Source organism: Trachurus japonicus, chromosome 1 (genome assembly GCF_045865225.1).
Source record: "Trachurus japonicus isolate A0001 chromosome 1, Traja_1.0".
NCBI lineage: Eukaryota > Metazoa > Chordata > Actinopteri > Carangiformes > Carangidae > Trachurus > Trachurus japonicus.
In genome coordinates this window covers 32,427,741-32,450,725 of record NC_140907.1, presented here as the reverse complement: position 1 = coordinate 32,450,725, position 22,985 = coordinate 32,427,741, and the positions used below count along the sequence as shown (strand labels likewise).

The 22,985-nt window shown below is 40.5% G+C and overlaps 1 protein-coding gene across 1 annotated transcript in view; it reads right to left on the bottom strand.

Annotated features, from left to right (window-relative positions):
• The window catches only part of LOC146992329 (voltage-dependent T-type calcium channel subunit alpha-1I-like), a 292,588-nt gene that overhangs the window by 36,905 nt on the left and 232,698 nt on the right, over nt 1–22,985 (bottom strand). Inside the window, exons 23-30 of the mRNA XM_085785626.1 lie at nt 22,434–22,560; nt 20,922–21,047; nt 19,490–19,579; nt 15,521–15,713; nt 14,608–14,759; nt 11,148–11,257; nt 6,497–6,630; nt 3,859–3,929 (exon numbers count right to left, since the gene is read on the bottom strand). Of these exons, the coding sequence (XP_085641752.1) occupies nt 3,859–3,929; nt 6,497–6,630; nt 11,148–11,257; nt 14,608–14,759; nt 15,521–15,713; nt 19,490–19,579; nt 20,922–21,047; nt 22,434–22,560 (1,003 nt within the window). The remainder of the gene's footprint in view (nt 1–3,858; nt 3,930–6,496; nt 6,631–11,147; nt 11,258–14,607; nt 14,760–15,520; nt 15,714–19,489; nt 19,580–20,921; nt 21,048–22,433; nt 22,561–22,985) is intronic.

Below are 22,985 nucleotides of genomic sequence, written 5' to 3'. Positions count from 1 at the left end.
CAGCGGAGGGACCTGGTCGTCTTAAATACAACATCTTCACTTGGATTAAACATTTTTTCATCTCCTGATGACCTTGTGTTTGTATATGTGCTAATATTCACAACACCCCCCTCTGTTTCCTTGATGAGGAGTTTAGTTGTGGTCGAAAACAAGAGCGAGAAAACAAATAAAACCCCCAAACGGAGAACGAGTTAAAGTGGAACTGGGAAGAGGAGACTATTGATCTGAGGTGAAATTGAATCGGAGCGAGGGAGGACAGATTCCTCTGACTGTAATGTGTGTGAGCTGTGTTTATTTGTGTTGTATGTGTGTGTGTTTCTGTGCGCACATGATTTCCCAAACACCCAAACATCAGGGAGACAGAAGTTTGTCCCAGAGGGCTAAGTCAGCGCATCGCTAATGCAGCACAACCAGAAAATAAATAAATAAAATCAACTTCTGGTTGCACACAGCATCGTGCCATTACAAATGTCTTTAATAAAAAAAAAGAAGCTGTTTTTGAAGAGAGGAGCCGGTCCGCAGCATCCATTAGTCTAGTTTTCTCTGGTTTGCTCACATTATGAAAAAGATGTAGGGCATCGTTATGTTAGGTAAAGGCAAACCGAGGCAGAGCTTCACTTACTTATTTATTCTTCTATGCAGCAAAAGCCAAAAGATATTTCACCTCGCACAGAGACAGAAGATGAATAATGACGTGTCAGTTTTATCTCGGCTCATTGAGGGAAAAGAAAAAGGAGGGAACTCTTGGAAGATGTTTATTTTATATCTACGATCAACGTATCTGTTGTTTTTTATCTGTTATGATGTTCTGTTCTGTAGTTATGGGATGTTTTTGTCGTTGTGGAGATGCACCGATGAGGAGTTTGTTTGTCTGTGTGAGTTTAGATTTATTGTTTCTGTTGGCCCGCTGGTCTCCGTGACTTCCCCGGTGGTCAAGTTGTCACGACGAGGTTGCCTGGTAACCAGCAGAGATGCTGCACTGAAGTGACCCTGGCTGAATGGTCGTCATGTAACTCCTACAAAATCATAAACAATACAGAAACAAACTGGGGCTATGAAGAAATGTTCTCTGTTTTTTTGTTTTTTTCTTATCGACCAGAACAAAGTGAATCATTATGAATGAATCTATTCTACTAACGAGCATCGACTGTGAACACAGAGCCTGAGAAACCCTGTTTACTCCTCTTGAACACATCGATGAACGACACGGTCTGTCCTTCATTGTGTTAAATATGGGCGTTCTTGTTGTTTGAGTCAATCACATACACAGACACACAATCCTCCAGCTGTATTAAGAAATAACTGAGCTTTACTTAAAAAATCTGGTATGTTTTTGTTCTACAGGGGAGACCGGGGATGGTTGTAACATGGGTCACTTCCAATTTCTCCAACCAGGAACAAGTTATGAATCATCCGATTCACTCTGTTTATGCTCAGTTTAGTCCTTTTTTCCATAATTATGTGAGGACGTAGCAGCCTGTGGCAGACATTCTTTTTTAGGAAAGAAAAAACTTATTTTGAGGCAAGAAAGTTTTTCTTAAACTTAATTTATTGTTTTGATAGCATTGCCTGATTTGTAGTTAAACTCATCAAATTTATATCATGTTTTTTGTGTGTCTATGTAGATTTATTTCATGCAATTTGTTAGTGCTAATGTTTTAGTTGTCAGCTGTAAGGGAAGCAGGTTCTACAAGAGTCTGGGTTAATTTGAACGATTAAAAACGGTTAACTTAAAAGGCAATTTTAGTGTTGAATATAAAGCGTTCAATATCAAGTTTTTGTCATAGGTCTTATTAAATGTTACAACTAACCCGGACTATAGGGTGACTTGTAACATTGCACTCCTCGTGTTTGAGACTAAACCATGCATTTTCTGTTTTTGTTGCAGAGATAACAGCTATACCAGTTAATAGCAGACACATGTAACTAGTTTGTATCACATTTTGAACACTGGCTTAAAAGAGCTCCAAGATACAGACACAAGTGTCAAAAATGTTACAACCAGCCCCAGTCTCTCCTCCTGTATAAATCTACATCTTCAGTAGGAATGAATGGAGATGTATCAGAGAAGCACAGAGGTGGACTGACACTGGTTGGACTGGTTTGTTTTACTAAAAGCGCTGCTCCACCATTTGTACATTAAATAGCTCTCTGTGATTGGCTGCATGTATCTGATTACAGACCATCATGAAGCCCGTTGTGATCAGTTTGACCATTCATCAAACAGATGAAGTCGAAAGCTTTTCCGTCATTTATCAGACAGAATAAAAATCTCTCTCCCTGTCACTAACCTCCTCTACGCAGGATTTGTCTTCATCATCAAACACAGTTCCAGCTCCAGACATGGGAAACACAGATAATTAATAATAAGTGGACAAATGGAGGCAGACGGAGACAAAGTGAAGTCTGGGCAGCGATGAAGCAACAGGTCGTAGTGACATGGAGAGACGTCCTGTCTCCTCCTGAAGAGAGCCATCACTGTCAATCACTGACTGTAGTTTCTACTGGTTTTAATTCTCTGGTCTGTTTACTGCGGTGAAAAAAATAATCCCACTCTATTTCACCAAATGTCATCCTCTGCTTCTGTTTTGATTGAGAGGTCCCGCTGTATTTATTTATTGTTTTTCATTTTTCTTCCTGTTTGATATTCATAACAGACACAGTAGGTGTGTAGTGTAGGTCCTGTCAATGTCATGTTAGATTGTCTAATTAGTTATATTATATTCTGATCTTAATTACATTCTACCCTTATTTATCTATAATATTATTTTTTATCCCATTGTTGGGACCAAATTCTTGTGATGTTCTTACATATTTCTGGAAAGGAAAGTGCTGTGCAATAGTTTGTTTATTTGTTTATGGTGCTATATACCGTATGTATTGTCTCATGCTTCAGGATGCCACAACATAGTAGTATAGGATATTGTTATTTATTGTTTGTCATGTGTCTGTGATGCCGTCTTGTTTTGTTCTGTGTTTTTTGTATGGCGATGCCGTCTCTTTGCACTACTGAATTTCCCCCAAGGGACAATAAAGTACATCTTAAAGGAATAGTTCATATTCATCAGCATGAGGGTGAGTCACTAATGACTGAATTTCATTTTTTGGTGAACTATTCCTTTAATCTTAATCTTTTCTGCTATTGTTTTAATGTTTAATGTGTTGTGTTCAAAGACCCCCTTGAAAAAACGAGATGGAGTTCATCCCCTTATTATATTTTCAAATACTAGCAGAAATTACCCTCTGTATAATTACGACAACTTCAATAAAAGTTAAGAGTTTGGTTTCCACAGAAGTAAAACCAGCAGCTTTCCACAGAGTACTCTATATTTGTAAAAGCCCCTGGCATTAACTGAGTTCACTGGAGAGTCATTAAACTTCCCTCGTTGTATCAGCGCCTCGAAATATTCACACACAATATTTCCCCCTAATTCCTGGACAGGTCGAAACTTTAATATAATACATCTATGAATCAGAGCAAAAGGTGAAGGGATAAAATGTCCTTTTGTACCGAGGGAGCAGAACTTTTTTACTGTAGCTTCTCTTGTCTCATTAACAGTGGTGGGAATGAAAAATCTTTGTAGCATCAATGCAAAGCTCCTTTTTTTTATTTTATCTGCATGAGCGAGAGCAGCGGAGAACAGGAAAGTTGGTGCACGGTGTCGCAAAAAAACACCGTCAGACCCCGACCGACCGCTTCCTGAAAGTCAGAATTCTTCAGGGAGCTTCTATCGACGGTCGTTTATCATTCTGCAAATGTTAATTAACTCCTGTGTGTCCTTGTGATAAGCTCAGGGAGGAAGGGAGGTTGTCTGTGCATGAATGTGTGTGTGTGTGTGTGTGTGCGATGACACGTACCTGAGGAAGAGCCTGGACCACTGTGTCTAGCAGAGCTCTCATCCCAGTCGCCATTTTCAACAACTTCAACACTGGAGAGAGAGAGATCACACACAGCTGTAATACCAACACAGTGCAGAGTGTATGTGTGTGTGTGTGTGTTTTTGTGTGTGTGTTGAGGTGATAAACAACAGACATCACCTCCACAGTGAGAGAAAGTGAAACAAAGGGCAGAAACACAGCAGACAGCACCGAGACAGAGACAGAGAGAGGGGGGGGGAGTCAAGGTAGATAAGATGAACGGAGAGAGAGAGAGATAACACAAACGATCGATGGGCGGAGGAGATTTCCGGACTTCTCCATTAGAGACCCTCCACTATTCCCAGTGGTCCAATTTTGGATGAACATGGCCGACGGTGCGGTCGGTAACGGAAAAAGAAAAAGAAACAAAAAAAACACGGTTGTATTGAGCTCAGGGACGGGAACGCTCAGACAATAAAACCTCCTGGGAGGAAGACTTGTCTCAGGATGGTAGTTAGAGGAAGAAGGGAGGGAGAAGGTGGATGTGGTGGTGGAAGGTCGGAGCAACAACGCTACATCATTATCCAGTTGTGGTTCCAGAGGAGGAACTGTTTATCGCTGGATTTCCTCCTGATAAAGTTGATGCCTTTTCAAAAGCAACAAATGTTCTGGGACCTTTTGAGCAACTCGAGAACCCACTGCTGATTCCTGTTTGTTAGACATGACACAAGACTGCTGCAGTGAGGTCTGTAGAGCTGACTCTCACCCAGGGTCAAACATGAGTCTGAAAACTTAAAGGGATAGTTCAACATTTTGGCAAATAGGCCCGTTGCCATAATCTATAGTCTTAGGAGTAGGTTTGTTACCTTTATTTGTCGGTTACGAGACAGAGTTGTTTTCGAGGCAAATGCAGAGACTGCTTGCCGAAAGACTGTCCCTGAAGGAAACGTGCAACTGCAGTTTTGCATGAATTTACCTCTAAAACAACTCTGTCTCGTAACGTTCTGTTATTATCTCATAGCGTGGTGAATGTGCAAGTCACAACTTGTCCACGAGAATGTTTTGGAGTTGTTGGTTTGTGTATTTGATGAGTTTGATGAAGGAAACCAAGACATACAATTCTCCTCCGTGGGACCAATTTGCCAAAATATTGAACTATCCCTTTAAACTAGTAGGGTTGCTAGCTTTATTCAGAAAATATGAAAAAGATAAACTATAAAGTGGTTTGGGCAGGTGGAAGATAAACAAACAAGAGAAATGGATCTTGAACGCAACTTTATTTGCTGATTGTCTGAATGAGGTTTCATATTAGAGGAGAAAACGATCTGGGATTCGCTTATTTGGAGTTTTCAGCCTTTGATTTTCACCTCGGCAACATCTGATTCCTATTCTGGTTGAATGCGTCTCACATTGTTTTGAACTGTTATCACCATAATTCAAGAAATTGCTATGGTTATACCGAGATGCTGAGGCACAGCGAACATTTCTGCTTAAGGAACTTATGGAGTAGATGCTCAGGCAGCAGTTACTGGTCCAAACGTTCATTAAAGGAGCTATTTGTAAGTTTTGCTCATGCTAATGTTAGCATTAACATCTGATTACTTAGCAGTCTATTAGAAAATTCAACATCAAACTTTGGACATATATTAATATGTCTATCACTTTTCCTTTCTTCCACTGGAGTTAGCATGCTAACCATGCTAATCTAGCTAGAGTGACTCGCTTTAAAATTCAGCTACTTGGATTCAGCTGCGGCTCTTTAATATTCTTTCCTACACTCACACTGAATTAGTTAACATTCAGGAGGAGTGGTACAAAAAAAAATATGAGAGGAGTGGAAAGACTAAAAGTCACCAGTAGCTCCCACAGTCATCATCAAATACCCCCCTTGCTTGTTAATTACCAGCGGCTGCTGTTTAATTGGCAGATTACCCGTGGGTCCACTCAGCGGCCCCTGGGCAGCATTATGGAGGGCAAAGGGCGACGGTACGTGGGTGAGGATTAAGTGAGATTGATGTAATTAGCCTTTATCCTCCTCAGTGTGAAGTTAAGAGGAATGGGTAAGGCCCAGAGAGCCGAGGTCCGAGGGGGCAAATAAGACGGGTATTAAAAAGAAGAGACATGAAATATCAGCTTTACCTTTGTTCAGGGAGAGTTAAGACGACAATAGGACTTAAAATGACATGTAGGGATGGAATTAAATTAATTACAGGAATGGATAATAAGGCTGTGTGTACATTGTATTTGCTTCTACTTTGCCATTTTTTTCCAGTGTTGAACAGATGTTAGAGAAACTCAACTTCCCGTTCATGTTCCACATTAAAAGCTTAAGCTGCTGCAAGGCTTTTAATGTGAAATATTTCTGCAGAAAATGTTGAAAGTTCAAAAGTGAGTGAAAAAACAGCAAAAGTAGAAGTGTCTGGAGCTGAAAAGTGAAATAAAACATGTAATTTAACGTTTTTGCAATTTGACCAAGACTATGAATTTAATGCTAAGGATTTGTAGCTATCATTTACTTTTACCCTGTAAACAGATAACATAATGCAAGGTGAGTCTGAATTATATACTGTTTCACATACATGAGATTGAGGTTAATAATGTTAGGTTGACAGTGTGTGTGTGTGTGTGTGTGTAATACCTCGTGCTATCCTGAGCACCCTCATGATCCTGATGATGGTGGGGTTAATAGGCAGGGAGGCGTTGATCTCAATCTCCTCCAGGGTGATGCCCATCACCGACAGCAGCACGATGGCCAGGTCCAACTGGTTCCACCTACACACACACACACATGAAAAATGACTCTTTACTCTACTGCACTCTACAGAGTTTGGCCAAAGTCAAAGCAGTTAACGCGATGAAAAGTCGAATCAGAATGAACTCTGAGATCTGTGTGTGGTTCGGGACTTCATGGCCGCACACGTACCGCATCAGTGTTATGTTAATTTTTTTTTCTTCCTATGAATATTAATATTCTAACACCAACTTTATGCATAATTTGCATGATTCTCCCACAACTGACTTGGCAGAAGAATGGGTAACAGCCCACCATCACCTGCAGGCCCGGCTCCTGTCATGAATATTAATGTCGATAGTAGAAGAACACATTTAATCGGCTGCTATGCAAATGTTGCAGCTTCACAAAACATTACTGGTTATTTGTCATCTTCTCTGTGGTCGTTTCACAGCTGCATCATAACAAGATGAATTTTGACTTTTGTTTTTTTTTTTTTAAATTAGAAACCGGGCTGCTGCTACTTTATGCTGCACGTGCACGATGTGATGACAAATGATGTCACCTGATCCCCCTGAGTCCGTTCAGGAATGCCGAACACGGCCGCTCTTGCTGTTGCTATTTGGAGTTCAACTCGTGGAGGTCAAAAGATTGATTCCCCGAGCACGATAAGAGAAACCAGCAGGGTTATGCAATTATGCAGCTGCAGTAAAGTTCATTTGAATATTTTAATCCGACACCAAACAGGACTGTTTGTGAGTGAGGTGTTCAATAATAAATGTTTCAGTGGTAGAAAGGTGGAGGAGTGGAGTTTAATACTATCTGACATTTAAGCATCTAAACAAACTCTGATATTTCTTCGTAAACAACATACAATATGATGATGAAAAATGAGTCATTTGTACTGTAGACTGTGTACATATTTTTTTCCTCCTAAAAGAGCAAACAATTGCTGAAGATACATAAGAATAAAAGTAACATATAATCAAGACATTTCTCAAAGGAAAGCATTAAAGCATCTGAAGTTATAATGAGGGAAAATAACAATGATATTTTCAGTGATAATGCATTATTACAGCACAATTTTATCACAAAAACTGAGGTTGTGTCACACAAAACCACCTTAATATGAAAGCATTCGTTTTCATCAGCAGACTCAGTCATTTGCTCCATCATGCAGACTTGCATCAGTGTCTGTACCCACCGAGTTGTGATCAGTGGTTTTGTGTCTCTCTCCAATTCACTGTTCAGCTACATATACTTTGATCTAAGACATAAAGTGCAGCCATAAAGTCCACTAGGAGATCAGTTTCTTAAATGTTGTCATTTCTTTTCTTCAATACCAGAAGCCTAGAGTTATTGGGCAGCACCTGATCCTCTATTTTTTCCACACTTTATTCAACATAACTCCACAAAAAGCTCTTTAACACAATGTTAAAGAGTAAAGCAATGTTAAAGTAAGGAGTATCAAATTCCTGACTTTCCAGTCAAATTCCTCCCTTTAGTTATTGATTCCTTTACAACAGGCCTTTCTACAATGTATCTCCTGTTATAACATCCAGTAGCTACACTTCATTATCAGGATGTTTTCTTATTTCCTACTTTTTGTGCAAATTTTTTCAATACAAAAACACACAGATGGCCCTTTTTCACTACTTGACTCAACTCAACTAGTTTTTTTTCTTTTCCAGTAGGGACTGTACCTGGTCCTTTTTTTTGGTAACGCTTCAGCTGAGGGTTAGCTGAGCCGATACTAAAATGTGACGTCAACTGACTTCTGGCCACTGACTGGCCAGAGTGTCATCACTGGAAGAGTCATGAGTGGAAAACCGCACCGTGGCCCTTCGACGAGGTGCAGACGAGTGTTTGGAGCTGACGGGAGGATCGATGCGTCCGTAGCCGTGCTATGACGACTCAGCCCACGTTGAGGAGGAACAATGAAGAACTCAGTTGTAATGGAAAAAGGAGCTGAGTCGATAGACACGACATAGCTACTGACCATCATAAGAAACTTTCAAACACATTCTGACTAATCACATTCAACCAGCTCAGAGACCTTCATCTACTCGCCGGCTGCAGCGTCCACATGCTCGTCTCCTTCTCTGTAAATAGACTGTGTTTATATGGCAGCGCTAACAAGACCCCGGTCTGACCATCAGCTCTTGTCTCGTTGTCTCGACCAATCAGCTGTCAGTGGCACATGTACTCTGAAGGATCTTTAAACTCAGAGCTGAGCAGCGTGTCTGCAGTTGAAACCTGTTAGAGCAGACTGAGTCTGATTTCACCTGGAGACACCGACTGTCCAACTGTCAAAACCAGCTCTGGTCAAACCCTCATCGTCTCAGCCACAGTGCCGTGTCTAGTCTCCTCTCGGCGAGGAAGCGTGGTGGTTTAAAAAGCACTTACACTTTCTTAAATACATATTCTTGCAATTTTTTTCCGCCCCAATCTAGTGAAGTTTCTTTCACTTTTAACTCAATTTGCTGCAAAATTGCTGCCTGGGGTGTGTTCCTCCACAGTTAATGCGTCTCGTCCTAGATAATATCTCAGTTCCAGAGCAGCAGAACTGGCACACATCAGGATTACAGACACACACACTTGACAGGGTTGCCTTATAAAGATAGGGCTTTCCTTAGAAGAAAAAAAACAATATAAAGGATGGAAAGGATAAAGAGATGAGAGCAATAGAGACAAATTAAAACAAAAGACAGAAGGAATAATATGAGTATAAATGATTCTGTTTGCGTGAAGAGAACAAGACGAAGAGGAAGAGACCGAGTCAGAAACAAGAACATTGAAATAGAGGAAGAAATCATTCTTGCAAAGATGAGGGGAGAGGAGAGGAGGGGGTTGGAAATAACCAGCAGCAATTTCCTCCAGCACACCCACCGCTCTAAAAATGGGTCGGAAGCTGTAATAATAAAATCTACATAGTAGCGTATATGAAATCGCTTTCACCGTCATCATCATCACAGCTGCTCCACAGCCCTGTACACAGGGCGGGGTTTGGCTGGATATACTGATATCTATAAAAACTAGGAGGAGTTTCTGCACCTGCACAGCCTCAATGTTAGACTTTGTTTTGGTGTAATAGACAATAAAGGCAGCAGATATTTGAGTTATTGTTAAAAATAAACAATGCAACACATGGTTTTGTGAGGGACATTATAACCTACACAGCAAATCTTGTACTGTAATGCAATCTTTATCTTCAACCAGCTCTGGTATTAAGTAATACTATTAACTAATTAATTGAAAGAGGCAATATTAGTTTTTTTAATGTTTTATTTCAAGTGTTGATCCAAGAGAATCTGTTTAAATATTGATCTATTTGTGGTTTTAAGAAGCAAAAAAACCCTTCTCAGCTTCTCTCTGGAGCTGTATTAACAACATGCTGGTCTCAGCCAATCAGAAGAGAGGAGGCTCTGGGTGTCTCTTCTGATTGGTTGGCTGTTTTGTGAGTGATCCAATAAAATAACTGCAGATCTTGCAGGGGATGTATGGTGGGTCCAGGTGGGCGGGGCTTGGTGACTGCTCTGTTGTGACATCATAAAGTTACAGGTCCTCACAACTTCCAGTTTCTGTGCATTTTTCCTTATGCCGATGGCTTTGATACTTAATTTAGAATATGAATATAGAAACTAGACCTGCTTTATAATCAAAAACAACTTGTTAATCTTTCTTTATAAAATGTGGGACTTACGTTGTTTATCGATCCATCAAGGGACTTAAAATGGAACTCATTCACAAAAAATCAGCATTAACAAAAACATTAAAATGGGGAAAAATGCTTGTAGTGACTGTCAACAATGACTATGAATAGGAAACAGGACCTGTTTATTAACTATAGTTAAGTTGACTTAAGATTCACACCAGTTGTGCGTTCCTCAATCACTTGTGGACATTTGTTGCTGCTTTCTTGGCCAGGCCATGCTCGTAAAAGAGATTTTTTTATCTCAAGCAATTTGCCTGGTAAAATAAAGGTTAAAAAAAAAAAAAAAAAAAAAAAAATTGCAAAAAAAAGTAAAAAATGTTATAATTCTTGAGGGAACTTGTCGATCTCAATATTGAGGAATAATATCTTCAGCCTTATGACAGGAGGCACACTTTAAAGAGAAGCTTTTCTGTTTCAACCAGCAGCTGGATGTTGTAGTTTTATCATCTGAGTCTGTGATGTTGTTTGTTCCTGTCAATTCTCTGAACTTTTGACCAAACAATAACAAGATACTTGTAATATATGGAATATATGGAGATCAAAAACAAGAGCTTTGTGTTGAGGATAATACTTCAGTCCACATCTTACCCTCACTAATGAGCGAGAGTCAGACTCAAACACTTGTGCTGTGCATAAATTACTCATGTCACATTTCAGGATCTCAGACAAATTAACTTTAAGGCTACACCTCACTATCATTTGGGATATGAGACTTTATACACTATTTTAAAGATATCTAAGGGTGTGCAGGGTTTGGTGCAGAGGCAGTAAACTAACACTTCACATGCATCATTAGCAAAAACACATAGCGTCTCATTACAGCCCTGAGTGTCTCTTTAGTACCTGTCCTTGAAGAAGCGTCGGAAGCCAAAGGCGACCAGTTTGAGCGAGGCCTCAATCACGAAGGTGGAGGTGAAGAAGTAGTTGCAGTACTTCAGGGCCGTCTCCAGAGACTGAGAGGGAAACAGGGGTTAAAGAGGGACAGTGGTTAGAGAAAAAGGAAAGAAAAAAACCAGAGGAGACTGCAGCAGGAAGAGACAGTTAATATCCTCCTTCTCTATCTCGGATCTTTGCTGTAATAAACTAATGAATCACCCTTTGTTCTACCACTTCTGTGTCCACAGTAAGATACTGTAAATGGGTTTGTTGTTCAACTTTTTGGCAACACGGAGGCAATAAAAGAAGCTTTGTATCAGCTGAAAAACAACCTCACAAGTCAGGATGGGAGTTGTTGTTTGGTGGATCTGTTTAGTCAATGTGAGAATCGCATCTTGCCAATGAATCTTTTAATAGAAAAGAGCTTAATTGAGACAGACAACTAAATTATGTCAGACTCTGGGGACGAACGGGAAACGTTGTTTTTTCTTTACACTGGTATTAATGAATCAGAAAGGAAAAGATGACATGAATCAAAAACGTGCAGTGTTCAATGCACATAAATTGTACCTTATTATATCACAGTCCAACTGTAGACGGACAAGATGTGATGCTGCAGTATACTCGTGTATCTTGTGAATCTGAATTCAAGTCAGTTTGTTAACTTTATTGAACATTTTCTAAAGGGACTTGTCCTTCTATAATATTTGATCCCTGGCAAAACTTCCCATCTGCAGAGAGATGGATGTTTCAGACTTGTTTTAAATCAAAAACACTGTTTCCATCTGGAGTCTTCACTGATGTTGGTTATTTTGGAAATCTGCCTGTTCACTTTTGTTGCCAAAAGTTAGATGTGAAAACTGAGATCAGTCTCATTTCTCTGAGGTAAATAAGACGACACCGGCAAAAGCTCCTTAGCTTAGCTTAGTTTAGTTTATCTTATCTTATCTTATTTTATCTTAGCTTAGCTCATAGCAACAGCAATTTAGCCTTTTACATTTTGGTTTTCAATACAGATCAAACTATTTTGCCTTACTATACTTAGTTGAGTGCTTCCCTAACTCTCTAATCTTTGTGCTAGGTTAAGATGACAGGCTGCTGACTCATGCTCAATCTATAATAGATTAGATTTAGATTAGTTTCCAACTCCAAAACTGCACATTAATGCACATGTCCATGAATAATAGCTCTTGGTTTTCATTAGGATGTGGGTCAGGGACTCCTGCTCACTGTCAAAGCTGGCCTATAGACAAGAGAGTAGCATCAGTTATCTTGTCTAACAATTATAAAGTAACATACTGCCATGAAAAAGTATATGCTCCCTTCCTGCTTTCTTTTTGCATATTTGTCACACTTACATGTTAAGGATCATCAAACTAATTTTAATATTAGACAAAGATAACCCAAATACATTTAGAATGCAGTTTTTAAATGATGATTTCATTTATTAAGGCAAAAAGCCTATCCAAACATAACCCTCCCCTTATTAAATCATCAAATAACTGTGATAAACCATATTTTTTAGAAAGCTAATCTCAATTTACTATCCACACCCAGGCCTGATCACTGCCAGACCTGTTGAATAAAAAAAAAATCTATATATATATATACTTTTTTCACAGCACTGTATGTTACTGTATGTTTAAATAACTATTCCTTTCGAATAGCCATCTCAACTTTATCTAAATAAGGTCAACTATGAATTGTCAAGATTTGTAATGGGGAAAATATCGTTACACATGTGGTATTTATTTTGGTTGCAGGGTTGGAGATTTGGATACACATATAAGGACTTCCTGTTAGGCAGAGCTGCCCTAAAGACAAAAAATTGGTTTGTCGTAATCTTCAGTGAGTGAAGTCAGAAGCCATCAGCAGCAGCAGCAGCAGCAGGAACCTTCATATCTGCATTTCAGCCTGTTTTTTTCTTGCTGTTGTTCTCAGCGCGCTTCAGTCGAGCGTTGTGTAGGAATAAAAAGCTGCAGGTCTCTCACTGGGCTCGGCTGTGTGGGCAGAGCAGCTGCTGCACACGTCACTGGCGGCTCCAACAGTTGTTGACTTGGAGCGTCAGTGCTGGTAAACGCCGGAGTAAGCAGACGGAGAAGCTACAGCCAACTGTATATAATGAGATGTGTGTGTGTGTGTGTGTGTGTGTGTGTGTGTGTGTGTGTGGAGTGCAATTGCACACTGAGATACAGCAGCCTCCAGACAAAACAAGTCACATCTAACCAACATGACAACACAGCTGCAGGTAAAGTATTTAACAGGGAAACTGTGAAATCTTAAAGGGATAGTTCAACATTTTGGCAAATTGGCCCATTGCCATAATCCCTATAGTCATAGCAGTAGGTTCGTTACCTTTAATTGTCGGTGCAAGCTATTTTTAGAGCCGTGAGCTGCTCAGAGGCTAATGGGATTTCTTGGTTTCTCTCATCAAACTCATCAAATACACAATCCAAATCTAAAACTGCCCCCGACAGGAACGCACATCAGCGGTTTCGCATGAATTTACCTCTAAAACAACTCTGTCTGGTAACGTTCTGTTATTATCTCATAGCGTGGTGAATGTGCAGGTCACAACTTGTCCACCAGAGCGTTTTGGAGTTGTTGGATTGTGTATTTGATGAGTTTGATGAGGGAAACCAAGAAATACCATTAGCCTCCGTAGCGTAGTTCTGAGCAGCTCACGGCTCTGCTCCGCCGTTCTAAAAATAGCTTGCACCGACATTAAAGGTAACAAACCCACTGCTATGACTATAGGGATTATGGCAATGCTGCCAATTTGCCAAAATGTTGAACTATCCCTTTAAGAATAATAATGGTAATCCAAAAAAAAAAATCAGGTTGCAATCATTATTTAATCCTCCTTCTGCATAAGAAATTATAATTAAGTGTGTAATAAGTTATCGATTATTCTTTATCAGTGTGATGTATTCTATTATTCATGAGGAAGGCATGAAAAATGTCATTTTACTCACCCTCACTCACTCATAGCCTAAATAACTGCCCTTCATTTATTTGATAACATCCATCTAAGATTTATATCAGTGTTTTTTTTTTATTATTATTTTTTATTTCAGCCTCAAGAGCATCGCTGCCTGTGAAAAAAAAAAACACTTTACATAACTAATCCCCAGATCAGCCTGAGCGCTTGTATTTCCAGCACGTGGATGAATGTTTTGGTTGTTGGCTGTTTTTTTTTCTATTTTCTTTACTGCTGATTCACAGCAGCAGGTTGGCAGGCTGCCGCTGGGAGTGCCCACTTTAAAAAAAAAAAGAGAAAAAGTCCAGATGGTGCATCGCCGCCCACTCAGACGCTCCTCAACAAGTCTGCTGTGTCTTGTCTGTCGGTTTCTCTCAGTCGCTCCAACACCCACGCCCACCCTCGCCCTCATCCCCACACACACACACACACAGGAAGTGAGGTCACCTGCGGCTGGCTGTAGTGCTCCAGAGACATGGTGATGACGTTGATGCAGATGATGAAGGTGATGACCAGGTCCAGGTAGTGGCTGGTGCACAGGGTGTGGATGGCCAGGCGCGTCCGGCCGTAGGAGGCGTAGTACGGCATCTTCTGGGCCTCTGGAGAAGGAGAGGGTTCAAAAAGAGAAGAGGTGAACAAACTCTTTCCTCCCTCCTCTCCTAACCTTCCATTCTTTCTTTTCTATGCTTCTGTACCCCGCTCCCTACTACTACTACTACACTGCAAAAACTCAAAATCTTACCAAGAATATTTGTCTTATTTCTAGTCAAAACAGATCTCATTCTACTTAAAATAAGACTCATCACATTAAAAAGTAGCTTGTTTTTAGACACTTTTTACTTCTTTCAAGCAGATTTTCACTTGAAATAAGTAGAAAACTCTGATAGTGAGGGGCGGTGCGTGGCGCAGTGGTTAAAGCGGCCGCCCCATGTAGAGGCTACAGTCCTCAATGCAGGCGTCCCCGGTTCGAATCCCGTGTCGGGCAGACCTTTCCTGCATGTCCCTCCCCCTCTCTCTGCTTGACCCTTTTCTGTCTATCTCTACTATGGCTATCAAATAAAGGCATAAAAAGCCAAAAAAATATACTTAAAAAAAAAAGAAAAGAAAACTCTGATAGTGGAGCAAGTTTTTCTTTCTTATTACATGCACAAAAAACCTGCATTCATTGGCAGATTTTTCTACTTATTTCAAGTGAAAATTAGTTTGAAACAAGTGAAAATTATCTAAAAACAAGTTCATTTTTAGGTGATGAATCAAAAGAGTTTAGTTTTGACTAGAAATTAGACATTTTTACAAGAAATAAGACAAATATTCTTGGAAAGATTTTGGGTTTTTGCAGTGTATATACTGTTTTCCTTACTTCTTCTCTTCTTCTCCATGCGGCGCTGGCGTTTCTCCTCGCGCCGCCTGGCCTCCTCCACCTCCTGGTGCTGCCGGCACTTGTGGAAGTTCTCCACCACCACGCCCACGAACATGTTAAGGACGAAGAAGCTGACGATCAGGAGGAAGGAGATGAAGTAGAGCAGCATCCACGGGTTGTTGTTGGTCACCGGCTGAGAGGAGAGAAAAGATGGAGAGAGGGGAAGTGTTGAGGAGAGAAGGGAGGGGAGAGACAAAAAGATCTGAGGTGAGGAACGACTGGGAAAGAGCAGTAGAGAGCAGGTGAAGTAAGGAGGATGAGGGGAAGGACTGGCCGGAGTTAAAGGTAAAGATAGAGTGATGAGACAGAGAATTATTGTCACTGTGGAGAAAAAAAGTAGAGTAAAAATGTGTAAATAACTGTAAAGATAATGAACAGAAAAAAAACTGAAAGGAAAGAGAAAACGAATAGACATCAGGTTTCAGAGCGAGCTGCTCCACTGTTACCACCTTGGCAGCCTCTGACTCCGCCCCTAACTTCCAGGCCACACCCCCAATCATGCTGGATTTTAAAGAGATAGTTCAACATTTTTGGCACATTGGCCCACTGCCATAATCCCTATAGCCATAGCAGTAGGTTCGTTACCTTTAATTGTCGGTGCAAGCTATTTTTAGAACGGCGGAGCAGAGCCGTGAGCTGCTCAGAGCTACGCTACGGAGGCTCATGGGATTTCTTGGTTTCCCTCATCAAACTCATCAAACACACAATCCAACAACTCCAAAACGCTCTAGTGGACAAGTTGTGACCTGCACATTCACCACGCTATGAGATAATAACAGAACGTTACCAGACAGAGTTGTTTTAGAGGGAAATGCAGAGACTGCTTGCTGAAAAACTGCCAGGAACGCGCTCACCGACAATTAAAGGTAACAAACCTACTTCTATGACTATAGGGATTATGGCAATGGGCCAATTTGCCAAAATGTTGAACGATCCTTTTAAGCCTTAAAGCAGAAGTAAGTGATCCGGTTGTTTTGGCTAACTTCCTGTCAGCCGATGGAGTTAGCAGTCCCCGCCCTCGTCCCTACGTCACCACATTCACGCGCATCCCTTGGCTGCACACACAGAGAGGACCGCCCCTTTATGCCGTTCTCTCTCCTCATTGGATAAAGGTTGTAGGATACAAGTAAAGTTTTCTCCTTGGCTTACAACAGAGCAGAGTGACTGACAGACCCGTGTTTTAGACCAAACACTCTATGTAAGTGATTGCTGTCGGAAGATAGAACTATTTAAGACTTATATTAACACAAATATTCCGCTTACTTCTGCTTTAATACAATTTAATAGTTGGATAAAACATCTTATTTAATTTGTATATAGGAGCCTCAATACAATTGTTTCGGAAAGGACTATTTACAGTATTTACAGATTGAAGTGTTTACGCTTCAACAGTGGTTTATTCATTGCACTTATAATGTGTTAGAGTTTCATCTACAGTAGACTACATTTGTAATATTCAGGAGTATGTTGCGGCTTTCTAGTAACTGTGCAACTTCTATTGCCTTTTGATACGTGAGGATCTGTGTCAGTGTGGTTATCTGGTCAGACATTCAGTCAGACGAGTGTGGACAGTTTTTTGACCCCTCTCATTCTTTGGAAACTGTTTTGTGCCAATTATTGGTTTAGTGACTTTGACTGAATTAAACAGTTCAACTTAACCAAAAGGATCCTGTGGATATTTTTTTTGATGTGGATTTACAATGAGGGAACGTTCAGAGCATCACAGCTGAGGCTTCATTCATAAGGAAACTACAGTGTGATACAGTTTATATGACACAGTGGCTGGAGTTGGAGATCAGCTCCTGGATGATGTTGTCAGTGTAAAAAAAAAAAAAAGTATTAAGTGACAAGTGAGAACCAGTCGTCTACTTTTGTCCTTTTTTGAGAAGCATCTCAGCCTCTCAGTACGGACAGTCGTCCAATTAAACCAAGACACTCCACCTCCACCTTCAGTCCAAAAATCCCAGACCTGCCACCAGTGTGACGGGCGGGATGACGGGAAACGGCAGAACAGGAAGGAGACGAGGACAACGCGAAGAAGAGATGGGGATGATTAGGAGAGGAGTAAGTCATTGGAGGGAAGTCATTATAAAACAAAAAAAAAATAGAAAAATCAAGTTCAGGTGCAATAAAGCCGCAGATGAGAAGGAGATTTTCAATTTGGAAAGACTGTTGAGTGTTGGAAGCGCAGGGTGGAGTGCAAATAGGATTAGTCATTCAGGTTTGTCCCTGAGGCGGAAAAACTGAATCATCCAGAATAATGCCCCTTCTCCTTAATAGATTCTCTAATAGATTCTCAAATCAAACCAACCGGTGAGGGAATGTGTTCACTTCGAGCCACTTGAGACGACTCATTTGCATCGTGGTCGTCGGACTCCGTGAACGTGTGTGGTGAGTTCTTGCAGCTGGTGAGCGCACACAGCAGCAGTTTGGACTGAGCTGGGATCAGATGCATTAATACAGGTCACCTGGGTCAAGGTTTCCTCTCAGCATAGCATAGGTCACAATCAGAAGAAGAAGAGCCATTATTTGTTTACAAAATACATGATGCTAATGCCAATAGATGCTCATCCAAATGTGATCGTTGAATATCGGAAATGAAGCACCTTCATATAAACGTTTAGCATTTGCTCCACTCATGTGTCATTAAAGGGGAAATATCACTTTCTGAAGACTCTTTAACATATATTTGGGTGTTTGTCTTGCCTTCCAGCCCCCAAAATGTGAGAATTGACAAAAAAATCTGTAATTTTCAGGCTCTATAGGTTGAAATCCATGTGGTTTTACAAGCTGTTCCCTCAGTTGATGCAACTAGGTTTCAAATTTACATAACCCCACCCCTACCTGGGACCGGTAGAAGGGGCGGGGCAAGCAGTGGTTCATTTGCATTTAAAGGGACAGGCACTGAAACCAGCCGTTCTGAACAGGGCTGTTATGAGAGGATGAAAAGAGCTGTGATGTTTGATCCTTGGGGTATTTTGACCAAAGCATGTTACAGACATGTCTTTAAGACACCTGGGAACTATTTTAATTTGTGGAAAAAGGGGCATAATATGTCTCCTTTAAACCATAGAAATAGAAGAAGTGGGCTCAATGTGATGCGGAATATATGATAATTCTGTTATTTTCATCCAGCTGTTTTTATACAGATGAATGGAAACCAATTTAAGAATTATATAACATAATTGCAGTCAGATAAAATAATTGTGATCAGGCCATTATGCAATGATTGTGCTATAGGCCTATCACAGGCTATTTCTAAAAATCCTCAGTCCACAGGTTTTCTCTCCTATGAGTGAGTTCATTGCCCCACAGAGGAGTGAGTGAGAGTTCATGTTGCGGGAGCTGCAGTGATGTCGATGTTGTAGAGAGAGGAGAACACTGTAGTTATAAAATATGAAAACAGGGTTTCTGGCTGTCAGGGTGAAAAAGGTGCTGAACCAGCTCTCAATTTGTCAGATGATTCATGATTCAGCCGTCACCTACAGACATTTCTTTTTATATATATTTTACATTGATTCTGCGGATAAGAAGAGATGCAGATGTTGGAGGAGAATCGCCGCCTCTATAGGAGCAGCAGGAGCTTGGGGGTTTGGTGATGTGATCAGGAGGCTCCTCCAGGACCCCTCCCCGTCCCCTGGAGGAGACCCTGATATATTCAACTGGGAGGACAGACTGGGGGACGGAGCAGGACGAGGGACTTCATCGCCCACTGGTGGGATTCACTACAGGCAGCTGGACGATGAAGCTGCTCGTCTTCCTGTCACTGTAGACTGGACCCAGGGGAAGTGACAGGAGTTGATGGAGTAACACAACACTTCTGTTCTTTTTGCACCAGTCCTGTGTGTGTGTGTGTGTGTGTGTGTGTGTGTGTGTGTGTGTGTGTGTGTGTGTGCGTGTAGCTCTTACCTGCTGGTCGATTCCCACCGCATCCAGGCCGTGGTACATGATGTTGACCCACCCATCTTTGGAGGCCAAGACAAACAGGGACATCAGAGCCTGGAGGACACACACACAGAGAGACATGCACACAACTTTATTCAGCTCTCAACTGGTTAAACACGTGGTAATTAGTGTTGTTGTATCTATAACATCAGTCTCTTGCTTGTTAATTCATTATTTTGGTATCAAACAAGGTGTTCAAGCTTCATTGCTGGTTAATGCACTTCTGATGCACTGCAGCAGAAAACATGTTGAACTGGTGTCACTGTTGCCATAATATGTATCATTTATACAATATAAATGTATTAATATCTAAAGACATTATTATAAACTGTTTTCTGGTGACCGTAAACACATCTGACATAACTTCTTATATTAATAAAATAATGTGTACTAATTTATAATGTAGGTCCCATGTTGTATAAAGGCAGATTTGCATGCCTCCTTTGATGATAAAGCAGCTCTAGATTCTATATCAATACTGTGAAAGTATTAAAGGGATAGTTCAACATTTTGGCAAATTGGCATAATCCCTATAGTCTTAGGAGTAGGTTTGTTACATTTTGCGCTATGAGATAATAACGCAACATTACAAGACAGAGTTTGTTTTGAGGCAAATACAGAGACTGCTTGCCGAAAAACTGCCCCCGACAGGAACGTGTATCAGCAGTTTTGCATGAATTTGCCTCTAAAACAACTCTGTCTCATAACGTTCTGTTATTATCTCATAGCGTGGTGAATGTGCAGGTCACAACTTGTCTACCGGAGTGTTTTGGTGTTGTTGGATTGTGTATTTGATGAGTTTGATGAGGGAAACCAAGAAATCCCATTAGCCTCCGTAGCGTAGCTCTGAGCAGCTCGCCGCTCTGCTCTGCCGTTCTAAAAACCGCTTGCAGCGTAACAAACCTACTGCTATGACTATAGGGATTATGGCAATGGGCCAATTTGCCAAAATGTTGAACTATCCCTTAAAGGCCTCAGTCATCAGAACTTCCTGTGACCTTGCGATGCATGATTTGCAGAGTTTTGTGTTTAACCAGAAGTCTGCTTTATTTTATCCTCTCATTTAGAAAACAGTCAGGCAATCAGAGGAGAGGATCAGATCCTCTCCTGTGATCGACTCATGGACCTGAAAAGTCTGAGTGGAGATCTTCTCTTCCAAATCTATGAACCATATTCTGTAGCAGCTGAGGTTTACTTTCCCATCCACCATTAATTATGTGTATATTTATTTCTCTTGCACAACGCAGCAGGAGAAATGATGTCCCCTACGGTGCGCTAATGATTACAATACTGTTAATGAATGTGTGCAGCATTGTTTGTGTGTATCCAGGATTAGCACGTTCAAAGCAAGCGAGACAGGATGTCAGGGAGGCGTCTTTTTTTCTCTTTCTTCTACCTGTCCGAGGTTGTCAAAGTTGTATTTGTGGTGAATCCATCGATAGTTGGCAGCCAGACAGTCGGACTTGTTGGTGATGTTCTTCACGTCGAAGCCCACACAGTAGTAGAACTTGCCTTTGAAGAGCTTGGAGGGAAAACACACAGACAACGGGAGGGAAACGAGAGGCAGAGACACACAAAGATAAAAATTTGACGATGACATGTCAACAGCACTTGTGTGTGTGTGTGTGGCCGCTTCCTGCAGCTTTTTGAAGTAATTTCATAATTAGCATCTGTAACGTATAACGTGTGGGTGAAGACTCCATAAACACTTGATATCAACAGTTTTGGTTTCCCTCCTGTGAAGAGATGTTTTTAATCCTAAATCACATTGACCACATCAAAGAGGAGCGAGTAAAAAAAATATTTAAAAAAGAGCAGGGCGGCTGAAAACAGAGAAACAGAATAATAATAATGTGAAGTGATGTGAGGGAGAGGAGCGTGGGATTGACAGCAAGAAGCAAAAACATCTATAGTGCTGCACTAATTATATAACTCAGCTGTATGTTTACAACCCATCATGAACCTGCATGTAAATGGGATAAAATATATAAAATATGACAATATATACTGATATACTGACACACTTAGTTTACTGGGACACTCTTGATAATATAGGGAAGGAGACTTATTTCTTTTATTTAGATACTATTAACATTTGCATACCTTTTTGTTTTTGTATTTGAATTTTTTTTACTCAAACTTTTTTTTACTTAAAATGTCCACTGAGGAAGTCAATCAATCAATCAATCAACTGGTTCTCAGCCATGATCACTCTGGAAAAGGGGGGAAAAAATCAATAATACTCTAAGATAGAATGTTTTTGTTCATCAATGCATTTTCTTGCGATCCTTGAATGATCAATAAGTCAAATGTCAGTTGAATGATGGGTAGTAAGAGTGGGTTCAACACGGACTGAGGGAGGAGAAAACGATTTGTGGAAAAGGAAAAAAAAAGAGGAAAAAGAAACTTCACGCTCAAGGCCTCTTTTTTTTGGTGCCAGTCCGGCCATGATGGAAAATGGCTATAGAAAAAAAACACTCTTGTTTCATCTTCTCTGCTGTTCCTGTTTAATCAAATCTGATCTTAAATTTCTCTGGAGACGAGTTAAAAACATAACTGTGGCCTTGACAGAATATTTTGACCCACTCTGATTATGAAGTGAATAAAACCTTCAGCGAGCATGTCAGGTCATGTCTAATTAAAGTCTTTGTAGTCAAGGTGTGTGAGAATGTATAATTAATAAAATAGAATAGAATAATAGAAACGGACTTTTAGGACAGGCTTGTGCACATGCTTTTACTTTTAGTATTTTTATGTGATTAGATTTTTATGTCTTTGTGGTATTCCTGAGGGAGCCCTGACTGAAGGCAGTTTTCAATCACTACTGGACAAAAAAGTTTTTTGCATCTTAAATTTTGAAAGACAGAAAAAATAACTGTTATGAGTCCATATCCAATGGAGTTTATACCTGAACACCCAGGATGCCAAAGATGATGAAGAAGGCGCAGCAGATGAGGACGATGTTGCCGATGGGCTTGAGGGACGTGATGAGAGTCTCAACCACCAGCTTCAGTCCTGGAGCCCTGCTGATCACCCTGGAGGACGGACGGAGACAGAGACACAGAGAGAGGGAGACAAAAGGACGGTGAAGATATAGTACTATCAGAATCTAAAGAAAAGACTAAAAAACATACTTTTATATCATATAAAGAAACTGTTTTGTTCAATTTGAAGCAGCCGACTGGTACTGTAACTTCAACTATAATCAGTATTTAAAGAATTGTACAGGAGATTATCATTTGTAGTAAAGAGGTCAAGAGTTAAGGATCTCTTAATCTCTTAAGTGAAGACTGAGCAGGGTCACATAGTGCAGTTGAGATAATAACACAGAACACAGACTGAATTTATTCAGACCCTGAAATGACCTCGGCTTCAGATCTCTGCTCTCTGCTTCACAGCTGTTTTTTTTTCTGAAGAGCTCCGTCAGGTAATAGTCGCCTCTAAATGAAGCTTATCTTAA